A 13,834-nucleotide genomic window follows, 5' to 3' on the forward strand; every position below is an offset into this window, starting at 1 on the left:
GGTTTAAGCAGGAGAAAAAAGTCGTTTGTTAAAGAAATGGACCCTGACAAATCCCGTGGCTGGCTCCCGTCCGGGGTGATCCACGATTCCCATGGGCTTAATTGCTCCTCGTAGAACCTCCTCCTCCTCTCCTCCTTTAAGCCTTCAGCTCTCTTTTTTTCTCTCTTTTCCAGTCTGTAGTATATTCCAGACGTAAAGGGGCTGCTTGTATTCGTCGTAACCTTTTGAGGCTTGCTTTCGAATATTTGGAAAATGCCGTCCAAGGTTGAGGAATCCGCCACGCTGCCCTTTGGCAAGCAGGTGCCTCTGTCGGCCATCTCTGGCCCGACGTATGTGACGGCCCAGCTTCTCGTCCAGCAGATTGCCTACAAGCTTTCTGACAAGATCTTCTCTTACTCCCCCGAGACCTTTGATCTGGACGTCGCTGCTAAGCAGTGGGCTGCCGATGAGAGCAAGAACATCCACGGATACGCCCCTTCAGTTCTGCCTCTCCAGACCAGAACGGGTGCTGGTGCCCTCGCTCTGGGTTACATCTTCTCCCCGGATTTCGATGTCAACAAGCGTCACATTCCCCAGACGCTGCTTGCCCCCTCGGGCTCTCTCCAGAACCTCCGCGGAACCCTTGACCAGCTCTCTCTCCTGTACAACCTTTCAAGCCCCTTTGTGGCTCACATCGCTGCCGCAGACTACAGCGCCAGCGAAGGCCTCGTCTCCAACTATGATGTTGCTTTGAGACTGGCCGAAGACCTTGGCCTGGGCCTTGTTGCCAGCTCATCTTCGTATGAGTCTCAGCACATGTCACTGTTCGCGACACTCCTGGCCACCGTCGTCCCCACTCTCCACATCTACGATGGCATTCGTCTTCCCAGAGAGACTTTGAGGATCGTCGATGCTTTGAGCGAGACTGGCATCGCCGATTTGTACAACAAGCTTGTTGCCGAGGCTGGCAAGCTGAACCAACATCTCGACACTGCGGGCAAGGTCCTGGAACTTCTCAGACTCTTCAACGATGAGCTCGGCACTGTTTACCAGCCCTTTGAGTACTTCGGCCATGAGACCCCCGATGTCGTCCTCGTTGCTCTTGGAAGCGTTGAGGCTCAAGTTGCCAAGGAGACTCTCAACAAGATTGCCGCCGACGGAGCCAAGGTCGGTGTTATCAACGTGCGCGTCTACCGACCCTTCATCGAGGAGGCTTTTCTCAAGGCCATCCCCGCCTCTGCTCGCACCATCGCCGTGCTGGGTCAAGTTCACGGCGAGATTGCCTTGGCTGATGAGGCCACTCAGTCTGCGCTGTACGGCGATGTCCTCACCGCAGTTACATTCGCTGGCAAGTTTGAGCAGCAACCCGAGGTCTTGGACATCAAGTACACTCCTGCCCAGTTCCTGACTCCCCAGGGCCTTGTCGGCACTCTGCACAAGATCTTTGGCAATGACGATGAGGCCAAGCCTCTGCCCTCGCTCATCAAGTCCCAGCAGTTCACATTTTGGGATGTCGACAACTCTGTCTCCGCAAAGTCCCCCGCCGCCATCGGCACTCTCCTGTCTCAAGAGTCAACCAACAACGTCCACCTGTTTGAGACGTATGACAACTTCACTCAGGGAGGCCTTATCCGAACGGATCTGCGCGCATCCAAGACTGCTCTGGAAGCACCGTATGCCATCAATGAGGCTGATGTCGCGGTTGTCGGTAACGAGGTGGTCTTGAAGGATGTCGATGTCCTGAAGAGCGTCGTTCCCGGCGGCAAGCTTCTCATTAAGCTGCCAAACTTCAAGGCGGATGAAGTCGAAAAGCGACTTTCACCTGCTTTCCGCAAGACAGTTCAAGAAAAGGAAATTAGCGTCTTCATTTTGGATACTGCCGTCTCTCCCGCCTTCGAAAAGGATGCTTCAGTTGCCAAGCTCCTTCTTGAGCTCTCTTTCTTGAAGATTGCTCTCCCAGAGAGCTCTGCTGAGGAGCTTGCAAAGGTGGCTGGAAACCAAACTGTCTTGGCAGAATCCCTCAGTGCTCTTGACCAAGTCTTGACCCAGCTTGAGGTTCCAGCAACGTGGGCAGAGGTCGAGGCCGACTACGTCTTCCCCTCTCTGCCAATTGGTCTCCAGCCAACTGGCTTTGTTTCATTCCAGAAGGAGGAGACCGAGGACGACCTGAAGCTCCAAGACTGGCAGATCGCTGCCAAGGGCTTGGTCTTCAAGGAAGCCTACGGCACCCAAACTACCCTTCGTCCTGACCTTTCCGTCAAGACCGCCACCGTCCGCGTCAAGGAGAACCGCCGCCTCACTCCCCAAGACTACGACCGTAACATCTTCCACATTGAGTTTGACATTGGCAACTCTGGTCTCACGTACAAGATTGGTGAGGCTCTGGGCATTCACCACGAAAACGATGAGGAGCAGATCAGTGCTTTCATCCAGTTCTACGGCCTCAACCCCGCAGAGCTTGTCCAGGTGCCTTCTCGTGAAGACGTCAACGTCTTCGAGGTCCGCACCGTGTATCAGGCGCTCATGCAGAATGTCGATATCCTCGGCAAGCCCCCCAAGCGCTTCTACGAGGCCCTGTCTGAGTTTGCCACCGACGAGACTGAGCAGAAGAAGCTCGCTGCTCTCGGTGGAAACGATGGTGCTGCTGAGTTCAAGCGTCGCACTGAGATCGACACCGTGACTTATGTCGACATCCTCGAGGAGTTTAGCTCCGCTCGTCCCAGCTTCCACGATCTGGTCAAGATTGTCAGCCCGCTCAAGCGCCGTGAATACTCCATCGCCTCTGCCCAGGCCGTCACTCCCGACACCGTCGCCCTCATGATTGTCGTTGTCGACTGGGTCGACACCAAGGGCCGTTCTCGCATCGGCCAGGCCACAAATTACCTCCGTAGCCTGCAACCCGGCGCCTCTGTCACCGTCTCGGTGAAGCCCTCAGTCATGAAGCTGCCCACCAGAGACGATGCGCCACTCATCATGGCCGGTCTCGGAACTGGTCTGGCCCCCTTCCGCGCGTTTGTGCAGTACCGCGCCATGCAAAAGGCTCAGGGCAAGGAGATTGGCTCCATCCTCCTCTACCTCGGCTCTCGCCACCAGCGCGAGGAGTACCTCTACGGCGAGGAATGGGAGGCCTATCTCGCCGCCGGCGTCGTCACTCTTGTCGGAAGCGCCTTCTCGCGAGACCAGCCAAAGAAGATTTACATCCAGGACAGGATGCGCCAGACGCTGGACGACATCGTGCAGGCGTACATCAAGGATGGCGGCAGCTTCTACCTCTGCGGTCCGACATGGCCTGTGCCTGATGTGACGGCGGTGCTGAAGGAAGCCATCGCGGCCGAGGCCAAGGCTGCTGGCAAGAAAGTTGATCCAGCCAAGGAGATTGAGCGGCTAAAGGAGGATGGCCGATACGTGCTTGAGGTTTACTAAGCGGCTGACGTAGAGGGGATTGTGCCTGTTTTCTTACGAGAGCGTGCATATAGAAGAGCCGATGCTCGAAATCAAAAGCGATGTAGATAGTTACATATACAATAAATTTCGTTTAAATTATACTTGGACAGACCAGTTTTTCTAAATTGACCTTTGTAGAATGAATATCACACTATTCTATTCTAGACTCTGGCATTCCTCCATCTATGAATATCTAAAAAGAGCAATTACTCAACGCAGCATGCCAATTTGCTCTTGCAGAAGGATATACAAAACATGCCATTTCCCATTCCCATACATTTCCGTGTCATCATAAAAAACAAGAGCCATGACATTAAAAGAGAAAAAACAACCCAAGAAAATCTACTCCCAAACCAAGGTATTTTGCTTACAGCAGAGTCTCACCAAGGGCGCAGCGCACCAGAGAGCTGCCGGCTCTAACAGTCTCCTGCGCTCCGGCCTCAGTAGCAGCAAGGCTGGGGTTCACCTCGACCAAGTCAATGGCAATCAGGTTGCCAGTTGCGTGGACGGACTCGCAGATGTAGTCGCCCTCACGCAGGGTAAGGCCGCCTCGGACGGGAGTGCCGGTGCTGGGAGCCCACATGGGGTCGAGGGCATCCACGTCGAAAGACAGGTGGATGGGAGTGTCGTTGCCGATGTGGGCAAGGGCCATCTCCATGACGCGACCAATTCCGTGACTGCGAGGGGTTAGCTTTTGATCTGTTGAATCTTGCTTTGGGGGGGCATATTCTCGTAGCAGCCATGAGACTTACTGGTCAATGTCAAACATGCTAAAGGCCTTGATGCCGTTCTCTCTCAGGATGCGCTTCTCGCCAGCGTCCACGTCGCGCAGACCAATGTACACCAGCTTCTTAACGCTCAGGCGCATGTCCTCCTCAATCCAGCCAAAGCACTCCTCCTTGTCCTCCTTGGCAATGCCCGTGAGGAAAGCAACAGGCATGCCGTGGATGTTGCCGCTGTCGCTGGTCTCGGGGGTGTTGATATCGGCGTGCGCATCAACCCAGATGACCGCAATCTCGCGGTTCAGACGCTCGCGCGTGGCCTTAGCGGTGCCGGCAATGGTGCCAATGGCAATGCTGTGGTCGCCGCCGAGGGTCAGCGTGAGGCGGCCCTTGGAAGAGTGCTCGTATGTCTCGGACGCAATCTTTCGGTTGACGGCCGAAACAAGGCGAGGGTTCTTCATGCCGCGGTAGTCAGGGTCGGAGGCGGGCGTCAGGTCCTTGTAGAACTTGACCGTCTCGTCGCCGTGCACCTTGTAGCCAAGCTCCTCTCGGATCTGGGTCAAGAGGCCGGACTCGATGAGGGCGGTAGGGCCTGCATCGACGCCAGCTTTTTGCTATTACAAAGCAAGTCAGCATTCAAGCTTGAAGTCGTTGGCAGAGATGTAGTATAGAAACGTACCTGGCCACCGGAGAAGCCTACGGTGACGATGCCGAGATCCTCGGGGTGTGTGAGGAAGTGGCTCTTGATGGTGCTGGTGTTCATGTTGGGCGATTTGGGTTGCAGACAAAGGTGATTTTAGATCCGTGAGAACTCAGATTCCGATTATCAGGAGCAAAAAAGAGGCGGATTGCTGGCTTGAAGCTGGTGGAGGCTGATGCTGAGAAGGAGAAAAAACCGAGGCGTTGATTCAGGCGGGCAGCAGCAGCAGTAAATATACTCGTCCGGTCACATGTGCCTCCCCCAATCGGCGGCCCGTTTCCCTCACTCCAGAAGGGGGGCCATGCCTGCGCCTTGCTTTGCTGCTGCTACAGTCTGGGAGCCGAGACTGAGCACTTTCACTTTCGCGTGCGGGCTCGGCCCCTACAATTGGTAGGTCAAGCAGAGGCGCTCGAATCCATGTGTGCGTGTGTGTGCGCGTCTGTCGCTGGCTGGCGGATCGGGCTAGTAACTTAGAGGTAAAGGGGAGTTGAGCAGAGGAGCGAACTAGTAACTTAGAGGAAAACAGAGACTCTATATAAGTAAGTCGCTTTGCTCAGGGCAGGGCAAGGGGAAATAATGCCCAAAAGGCTTCAGTCGGCAAAGCCGCCGCGTCCGGAGGGCTCCACCGCGGGGCATTTAGACGGGGGGCGGCCGCCGGGACTTTTCTGAGCATGGCATGAGATGAGCCCGAAAGAAGAAGAAGCAGCGTTTCTTGCTGGTGAGAGCCCGAAATGGCTATTGTTGATACGATGGTTTGCTGTTAAAGCTGGCTTATTCCAATTGACCTGAAATCGCATGTATAAAGTACATCCCTTGAGGCGAGGGGCCTTATCTCTGGCTGCTTACACCGCTTGGCAGTTGATAACTGCATGTATCATCTCGATATACTACTACACTTATCTATGGAACATATGCAGAGTCTCTTGCTTATGAACTTGTGTAGAAATATGAGATATTTACCCCATCAAGCAGGAGGCTATATCGACTGCATCTCATTGCAACTCTAGTCCACAGCCGTCTTCTCACCAGAATGGCCTCGAATCACTAGATGACGTTCGGAGACCCTCAGAGCCGCTTCTAACCTCACGCATTTCCCTATCTCTTCCTCCACTTGATAAGAAACGGTCAAGTGACCCCGCCATGGCCAACCAACCACCCCAATAAGCGTTATGTAATAGCGGTCTCAGCCAGTAAAACCTGAGTCAAGGAAACTGCTTCTATTTTATCTCGAATAAATAAATAGATAAATTCGATAAATTCGAATTTATTACGTTTCAATAAAATACCTAATCGACCGCCAGACCATCCTCCGAGGGCAAGCGGGAGTCGGAGATACGACCAACTAGTGCGTGGTAGGCAATTCACCCATAACTCCGAACCAGCGGCTAAGACAAAACGACGCAACTCCCACATCAATCCGTCCAAGTTGTGCCCTTAATCCCATTTACGACTCTATCCTAGAAGAGCAGCAATCTATTCCCAACCCAGATATTCTGTCGAACCACGCACAGCCAGGGGCACGGTCGGCCACTAAGAACAAGAGTTTGACGGATCTGATCCGATCGATCTAAAGCCGTCACCTTAATTGCTGGGATGTGTTTTAAAATTTAGTTTATTTTTCTTCCGGGGAGCACCGCGAAATCCGTAGTTCTACGTCTTCTTGTAGAGTAAATTGAAGGAGGAATCATCATCGCGCAAGCAGGGAGTGTAATAGTAAGAGAGGCGCAGAAAAAGGTTCCCCCAACAATAATTGGTTACATCATTTCTTGATAAAAGATGAGAACAATGAGTGAATCTTGTTGCTAAGCAAAAAATTTTTTTTTTTTTTTTTTTTTTTTGAATGTGTGCCGAATATTAGTTTTTATAGCTTATAGGTACGAAAATGCATAATTGTGTATGGACAGTCTCTTTACAAGCTATGCGAGCTCATATACTTTCCATGGCGGTGTCCTTGACGTCTGCTAGGACATGAAATGAGAATATACACTACGATAAAATTACTCAAAAAAAAAAAAAAAAAATCAAGAACAAGTCATTGTAACCTTCATTTCATACTCATTATTCAGTATTCAGGGTAGGCAGAATAGAAAAGAGCGAGGAAATGCAAAAAATAACCGCCTTGTATTTCAATCGAAATGTTATAGGAAAAGCCCAATGCGGGGGTCGAACCCGCAACCTTGAGATTACAGAACGTGTGTCTTAAGAGTCTCACGCTCTACCGATTGAGCTAACCGGGCAAGTCACAAGACCGTTGACCAATCAACGGTTGCGAAGTTCCGATCAAGCGCAAGGCGGCTTGTTGAATCGACGTGAATTATTTTTGAATATGAACTTGGCATTAGCCGACAAACTCTGTCCTTCCATTCACAAAGAGACTTCTTAATGCCCAAATATCGCTAGATGGCAAATCGCTACTCTACACCCTGTTAATATTTTTTCCATTTGCAAAGACGGAAATGATAGCTTTAATTTGTCACTTCGGATGGTAGAATATGACAGCGAAGTTCGCAAAGCAGCCAAATCTTGGTCTCCTCTATGATGCTTTCCTACGATCCTCACCGGACGGATAACTACTATAGGTAGTATATTGACTGAGTCAAGGCTGCTAAGTATTCTGCATCTATCTGTTGACCCTGGTACTGGAAGCAGATCTCTTTTGATCGCTCAAGTCGATAACGAAAAGGCTTCCCTGCATTTGCATAGTCCCCTGATGGAAAGCTGATTGCTTTGGACTAGCTACTCCGTGCGGTTGCTAAGTTCAGAATCTCAAAGGTATGGTATTATAGAGTGTGTGGTAAATGTGTATGATACTGTGGTGATCATGCAATGATTTTAGTCGTCAAAGGCACAGCCCCGGGTCGGTGGACGTATTCCCTTATGTCGATATAAGTGAGACACTTTCGTGCTAGCTTCGAGAGAGCCGGTCGGTGTGTTTAAGTTTTCTAGTTGTGACTATCGTGGCTATATGCGCGAAGCCGCTCTCTGATAACGCCTGAGCTCCGACTACGGTGAGGCGCCGACGATATAGACCGTCCTTATATGGGCAGCCGAGTCCGCATTCTTGAGGCACAAGAGATGTTCATCATCTCTCAGCGAGGGTAAGCACCAGATGCCAGCTCCGTGTTCATTGTGTTACTTTAATGAACCGCCCCGGCTAGCAAACCAAGCCTCCAGCTCTGGAATTCCCACCGCCGCGGATATCAACATCTTTCCGAATACGTCGACGTCACCGGCCTTTGCTTCTCTCAGCACTACGGCGACTTGTCCATCAACGACGAGAAAGTGATTCTCCTGCTGCCAAGCGTCCCTAAAATCCAGCGCTGATTCCGCCTGCCACAGATGCTCTGAGACTGTCCAGAAATGGCACAGGCCCAGGCGCCCATCGCATTGATTCAGACTCTGACTGCCTGTGAGCACACGGTACGCCTGCAAGAAGAAAAAGGCAAATAGGAGCGTTCGCCGCGCCGACTCTTGGAAGATCCAGTCTTTCCACAGATCTGAGAGTGTGGTCAGACAGCAGTCGGAGAAAGGGTCTGAACAGTTTGCTTCAGTGTCGAAGATGACGTGCGCAAGGAGGCCGATTGCAGAGGTCTCGAGGAATGGAATGATGCGCTCGCCTGATGCTCGGGCGCTTATGTCCCCGTCAAAAAGATGGATAATTTGGTAGAGGAGCAGAGCCTGGGTGTGAGCGAGGCTGTCGATTGGCGTCGTTGGTAGAGGCTCGCACAGCAAATCCTGCACTCGGGACTCGATGCAACGGAAAATGACGGGTGCATTTGCTCGATTCTTTGCCACATAAAGTGCACAGGAAGCATGAGCGTCTGTTTCTCATCTTATTAGCCATGTTGGACTTGATAAGAGGATAAAGAGAAACTTCTCTTACCTTGCATCGACCGGGGCATACTGTCGGCATAAAGCAGCGGGTGCGACCACGGTGTCTGCGTCTCCATCACCATGGTCTTTGGAGCTTTTCGGATTTGGTCCAACGAGAACTGCAGTCTCCTTGCGACAATCTCATTCAGTCGATCATGGAATCCCTTGGTGGCTGGCGCCGCCAGCATGGACGGCTGATGTATGACATGGTGATCCTGACTCTCAGCAACGTATCCAAGGGACTCAAAGTTGTAAGGAATTGGTTTGAAGCTGTACTGGTCGGGCTCTTCCAACTCTCCGGTCCCCGTAGGTCTGAGGTGGCCGGTAATTGTCTCGGCGCCCCCTGAACAGTCATCGCTTAAGGCGCCATCAAGAACAGCCACGTCCTGCAACGGCACTGGCCCGTTGCCAGCCTGAATGGAGGCCCTAACCTTCGTCCGCGGCGTGCGTGACGGATACTCGCATTGGATGCATCGCTGAGAGCACCGCAGACACGCTGGGACGGCAAAGTCGCATCGGCGCTTGGCCTTGATGCATGCCGCGCAACTCTTCTTGCGGGGCGGCGGGTTGTTGCGCTCACGAGCCGTAAAGGACATGACTGGCTAGAGCTGTAGAGAGCATGTCATTCTATGAGCCACCCACTTTCGAGGAGACCAGCTGTTTGGTGAGTTTAGATGAATGGCCCTACGAGCAGCAAAGGGGTAAAGTTGTAGTTGCGAGCTTCTGCCTGGCCGGCAGGAGAAAGTGGGCCCGGCGGAATTCCGCCGGGGCTAGGCATCGTCGCCGGCTTCCGTAGTGGGCGGAGCCCCGCCTGCCAACTTACATGTAATAAGTTACATGTAACAACAACTCCTCCATGGACGGCGCTTCGTTTGCTAATTGCTGTGGGACTTAGGCAGAGAAATACTTGAAACCAGGTCAATGATTCAGGTAATACGCTTTGCAATGCATATACGCTTTCCAATGGATATATTAATGGACGTGTCTCCCGCCAGGAGCCTGGTACAAGTTGAGTCCATCGCAACAACTTCTCAGTGACTAAAGCAAAACGAAGCAAAGCAAAGCAAAGCAAACACAACATTACCTCTCAACTTTCTCATACGACAGAATAATAATGGCTCAACCAAAGGTCTTTGTCTGCGGCGTCACCGGCACACAAGGCGGCGCCGTTGCTCGTAACCTTCGCTCGGAAAATATCTCGGTCACCGCCCTCGTCCGTGACCCGTCTTCGCCTCAAGCCCAATCCATCGAGGCTCTGGGTGTTGAGATCGTGCCTGGAAACTTTGACGATATACCTGCCATTGAACGAGCCCTGACTGGCTGCACCACCGCCTTTCTCAACTTTTTCCCTGATTTCAAGGATCTGACCGCTGAGTTGCGCTGGGCAAAGTCCATCATGGCAGCTGCACGGGCCGCAGGAGTGAAGCACATCATATTCTCCAGTGGTTTTGCCGTCGATGCTCCCGAGAAACTCAAACTTTGGGACGCAAACAGCATCACGGGCAAAGCACTGCTCTCGAAGCAGAGCATCGAGAAAGAAGTGCGCGAGGCAGGCTTCGACTATTGGACCATCCTGCGACCGGGCAACTTCATGGCCAACTATCTGCCGCCCAAAGTTGCCATGTATGGTGGCCTTGCTGAGTCAGGAGTATGGACTACGGCTCTCCTAAAGGAAAGCAAGCTGCCCATGGTCGACGAGGCCACCATTGCCCGCTTCGCATCTGCGGCAATTCACAACCCCACCAAATTTACCGGCCAAACAATTGAGATTGCCGATGAGCTTCTCGACCCTGAGCAGATTCTTGGAAAGATCTCAGCCACTGCCGGGCGACAACTCAAGGCAGAGTATATGCCGGAAGATGCTATTATGGAGCAGAAAGGCAACCCTTTTATCGTCGGACAGTACGCAATGCGTGATTTGGCTTCGTTCGTTGACATGGAGAAGGTCAAGACTTGGGGTGTTCCTTTGAGCTCATTCGATGCATTCCTCCAGAGGGAGAAGGAGAATATCAAGAAGACTTATCAACAGGCTGCCTAGAGCGATATATGAGCGGTCTGAGGATCGTATTCTTGGTGGAAATCATAGAATATAACGGCTTCTGTAGAGAATGGAGATCACATTATTACCTATTGCAGCACCATCTACTTTAAATTAAGACTGAATTTCTATTAGGGACTAATCATCTGCGTCTCATGTTGGCATGTCTTGTTGGTACACCGCTTGGTTCATATCTTGGCGTCTCGGGACCAACAATTTGTGTGGCGGCTTTCAAGTTTGTACGTGGATTTAATTCTGCATGCCCAGCTGCATTTTCCCATTTCATCTATGCATCTAGTGGATTGTCATCTCTCACATCCGAATGCCGACACGTATATGCTCTGTCTGACAGAAGTTACTTGAGAAATGCTTGGTTTGAATAAGTCTCGATGTAAAAGTACAGGCTGAACAATGACCTTCGTGTAGGCCCTCTTCATGAGCGCACCTAACTTTAAGCGTTCAATCGGAGCCGGGCGAGACGCGCGTCATCTATGATTTGCATTGCGGGACTTGCGACAATCCTGAGAAATACTTTGGAGATCTGGGAGCCTGAGCTGAGGAAAGGATACGGGAGCTTGATGTGATAGAGCCGACGAGCACATTGAACGAGGCTGAGGGTGGCTAAATACACTGCAACTTAAGAAGTCACGGTCACCATCATGTAAAGCCGCTTTTAGGATGACGGCCGGATGGTGTGCCAAAGTTGGTCGATGTCGCTGGCAAAGAAGCAAGCTGCAAGTTGCAAGCTGTGGCTTTTGAGATTGTTTGAGTTAATCATGTGCAATTATTCTATAGCTAAAAGCATATCTTTAAAAAGCACATGCAAGGTGTATTTTCTACAGGTACCTACCTAAGGAACCTAGACTTTTAAATTATACTTGCATCTTTGCAATAAGTTATACATACCTAAATTTCCACCAATTTCTATATACACAAGTAGAAATGGGTCATTGATCCTGCCGATTAGTCAACCCGCAGAGCAGGCTCTCATTGGACCTATGCATCAAGGCATCAGGCGCCAGCCAAGGCTTTGGGCATCTTTAATTGTCTGCCTTGTTCCTTTCCCCTCTTTCATTGTTCTCAATATAGTAACTAAATCTCAACAGTCTTAGGCTATGGTAATCGCCCGATTTTATCATCATATTAAGCTATTGCATCATCGATCGCATCGTTTATCTTAGGACTTCTCGCTTATCCTTTACACTTATCTACAACATGCCGTGGGGAAAATTGTACTCTAGATTTCATGAGGAATTTGAAGCCTTACCAGAAAGTGGCTGCTGTGTATGTTTTGCATTTGAACATTTTCTCTGTGGAGGGCAAGGGACCTTTGGCTTTAAAAAGAAGCTGGAAGGATTTACGTGCGAGCCCCATGAGTCTATGCTCCAATGGATTATGGACTCTTACTACAAATGGATTACGAAAATAACTGATTTTTACGGATATCGAAACGGATATGGTATAGATGGATTTATTCTTCAAGCACTCCAATACGGCTTGGCGCGACTTGATGTTCTTGACTATAAAGAACGTCCTCACAGAACTTACGAAATCATACTTCAAAAATCTCACTCGAGCGCTGACATACCATTTGGAGAAATGCAAATGGACGCATCTTGGATAGATCTGAGACTCGCTGCTAGGTGGAACGAAAGGTGTATTAACCAGCATGGGTCAAAATGCCAAGAACTCGACAAAAGTACCTTGATAATCCCCGATTGGCTTATTGATATAGAAGAAAATTGTATTGTGAGCGGCGAAGCAGCTATGGACTTTGTGACTTTGAGCTATCGATGGGGCACATCTATTGGTTCTGGAATAGACTTCAACAAGTTGAGCGAGTTACGAAAACCCGGAGGTCTATCCAATTTCATCTCGAAGATACCAATCATCAGAGATACTGCACAGGTGTAACGAACCGTACACTAAATAGTTAGTAATACAAGGGCTTCCTAAGGGATAAACCTAGAGTTTAGTTCTGGGTTTATGTTAGCAGAGCGATTAGGAGATCTTTGGGTAATATAAATAGTAATAATAAATATTACTAGATAGTAAGCAGTGTAAAGTGTGTTATAATTTTAATTCTGTGTTAATAACTAGCTATTTAAGTTATTTAAATAAGCGTGGAGAAGTAAACTTATATATTTAGTTAATTTAAATAGGATTAAGGGAATATTCCTTAATTTATTTAAGGATTATTATTTATTTTATTAATCTTATAGTAAATTAAGAAGTTAATTCTTAATCTAGCTTTAATTAGTTACCTAGTCTTAAGTTAATCCGGTTCCGCTTACCCTATAGGCCTATTGTTATAACTATAAGTATTAAGTTATAATATAATACTCCCCTCCTATTAGTCTTATCCTTAAAACCTTACTTATTTAAGTATAAGTATCCACTTTAGCTTTTCTTACCTTATTATTAATTTCCTTTATCCTTTTATTATTTAAATATGTATATATTAATAGTTATAATAGATATTTAAAAAAAGCCTTATCCTAAGACAGAGTATTGTAATATTCTTTTAGAAATTATTTTATCTTATTTAGTTAAGATAAAGGATTGCACTTATTATTTAAATAAAAAGAAATATTATTTTCTTAAATATTAAATATTTAAAGAGGATTTTACTTAGTATACTAAGTGTATAAAGGATAATAAATCTTTATATAATACTCGCCCTTTAACTACTGCTTAACTATAGAAAATTACTTTACTTTATACTTAGTTTAAGGATAAGTTAAAGGCAGTAGAGGAATAATAAAAAGCTATTAATACTAAAATTAAGTGTATTAGGAAATAGAAATAACTATAGTTAAAGAAAATAACTTATACTATTGCGTAAGGGATTAATAATTTAAAGGAGTTAAAGTGGGTTAAGTGTAAGGAGTAGGAGGCGGAGGCTGTTTATTAGGCTACTTTATTAGCGCCTAATTCTACTATTAGCCTATTGTCACGACCCATCTCTTATGGTCGCACCAACAGGCCTACCGGGTAGGCAGAACCGGATTAATGTAGGGCCGACCTACCAATCACGGATGGATCATTAGATCATCACAATGATCCAATGAGCCAGAC

At 48.9% G+C, this 13,834-nt stretch overlaps 4 protein-coding genes across 4 annotated transcripts; 2 read left to right on the forward strand and 2 right to left on the reverse strand.

The window, feature by feature from the left end:
- Positions 1–252: 252 nt before the first annotated feature.
- TGAM01_v201018 (hypothetical protein) lies at positions 253–3,402 on the forward strand (the record flags this gene model as incomplete). The annotated part of the gene is made up of 1 exon (XM_018806614.1): positions 253–3,402. One exon carries the CDS (start codon positions 253–255, stop codon positions 3,400–3,402), a length of 3,150 nt encoding a protein of 1,049 aa, XP_018660256.1.
- Positions 3,403–3,790: 388 nt separating this feature from the next.
- TGAM01_v201017 (arginase) lies at positions 3,791–4,908 on the reverse strand (the record flags this gene model as incomplete). Its single annotated transcript, XM_018806615.1, has 3 exons — positions 3,791–4,100; positions 4,176–4,759; positions 4,825–4,908. 3 exons carry the CDS (start codon positions 4,906–4,908, stop codon positions 3,791–3,793), a joined length of 978 nt encoding a protein of 325 aa, XP_018660257.1.
- Positions 4,909–7,977: 3,069 nt separating this feature from the next.
- Positions 7,978–9,496, reverse strand: TGAM01_v201019 (hypothetical protein; the record flags this gene model as incomplete). Its single annotated transcript, XM_018806616.1, has 3 exons — positions 7,978–8,666; positions 8,729–9,320; positions 9,407–9,496. 3 exons carry the CDS (start codon positions 9,494–9,496, stop codon positions 7,978–7,980), a joined length of 1,371 nt encoding a protein of 456 aa, XP_018660258.1.
- A 336-nt stretch (positions 9,497–9,832) lies between these two features.
- On the forward strand, positions 9,833–10,756 carry TGAM01_v201020 (hypothetical protein; the record flags this gene model as incomplete). The annotated part of the gene is made up of 1 exon (XM_018806617.1): positions 9,833–10,756. One exon carries the CDS (start codon positions 9,833–9,835, stop codon positions 10,754–10,756), a length of 924 nt encoding a protein of 307 aa, XP_018660259.1.
- Positions 10,757–13,834: the final 3,078 nt, after the last annotated feature.

This window comes from Trichoderma gamsii (assembly GCF_001481775.2).
Source record: "Trichoderma gamsii strain T6085 chromosome Unknown Scaffold_2.2, whole genome shotgun sequence".
NCBI lineage: Eukaryota > Fungi > Ascomycota > Sordariomycetes > Hypocreales > Hypocreaceae > Trichoderma > Trichoderma gamsii.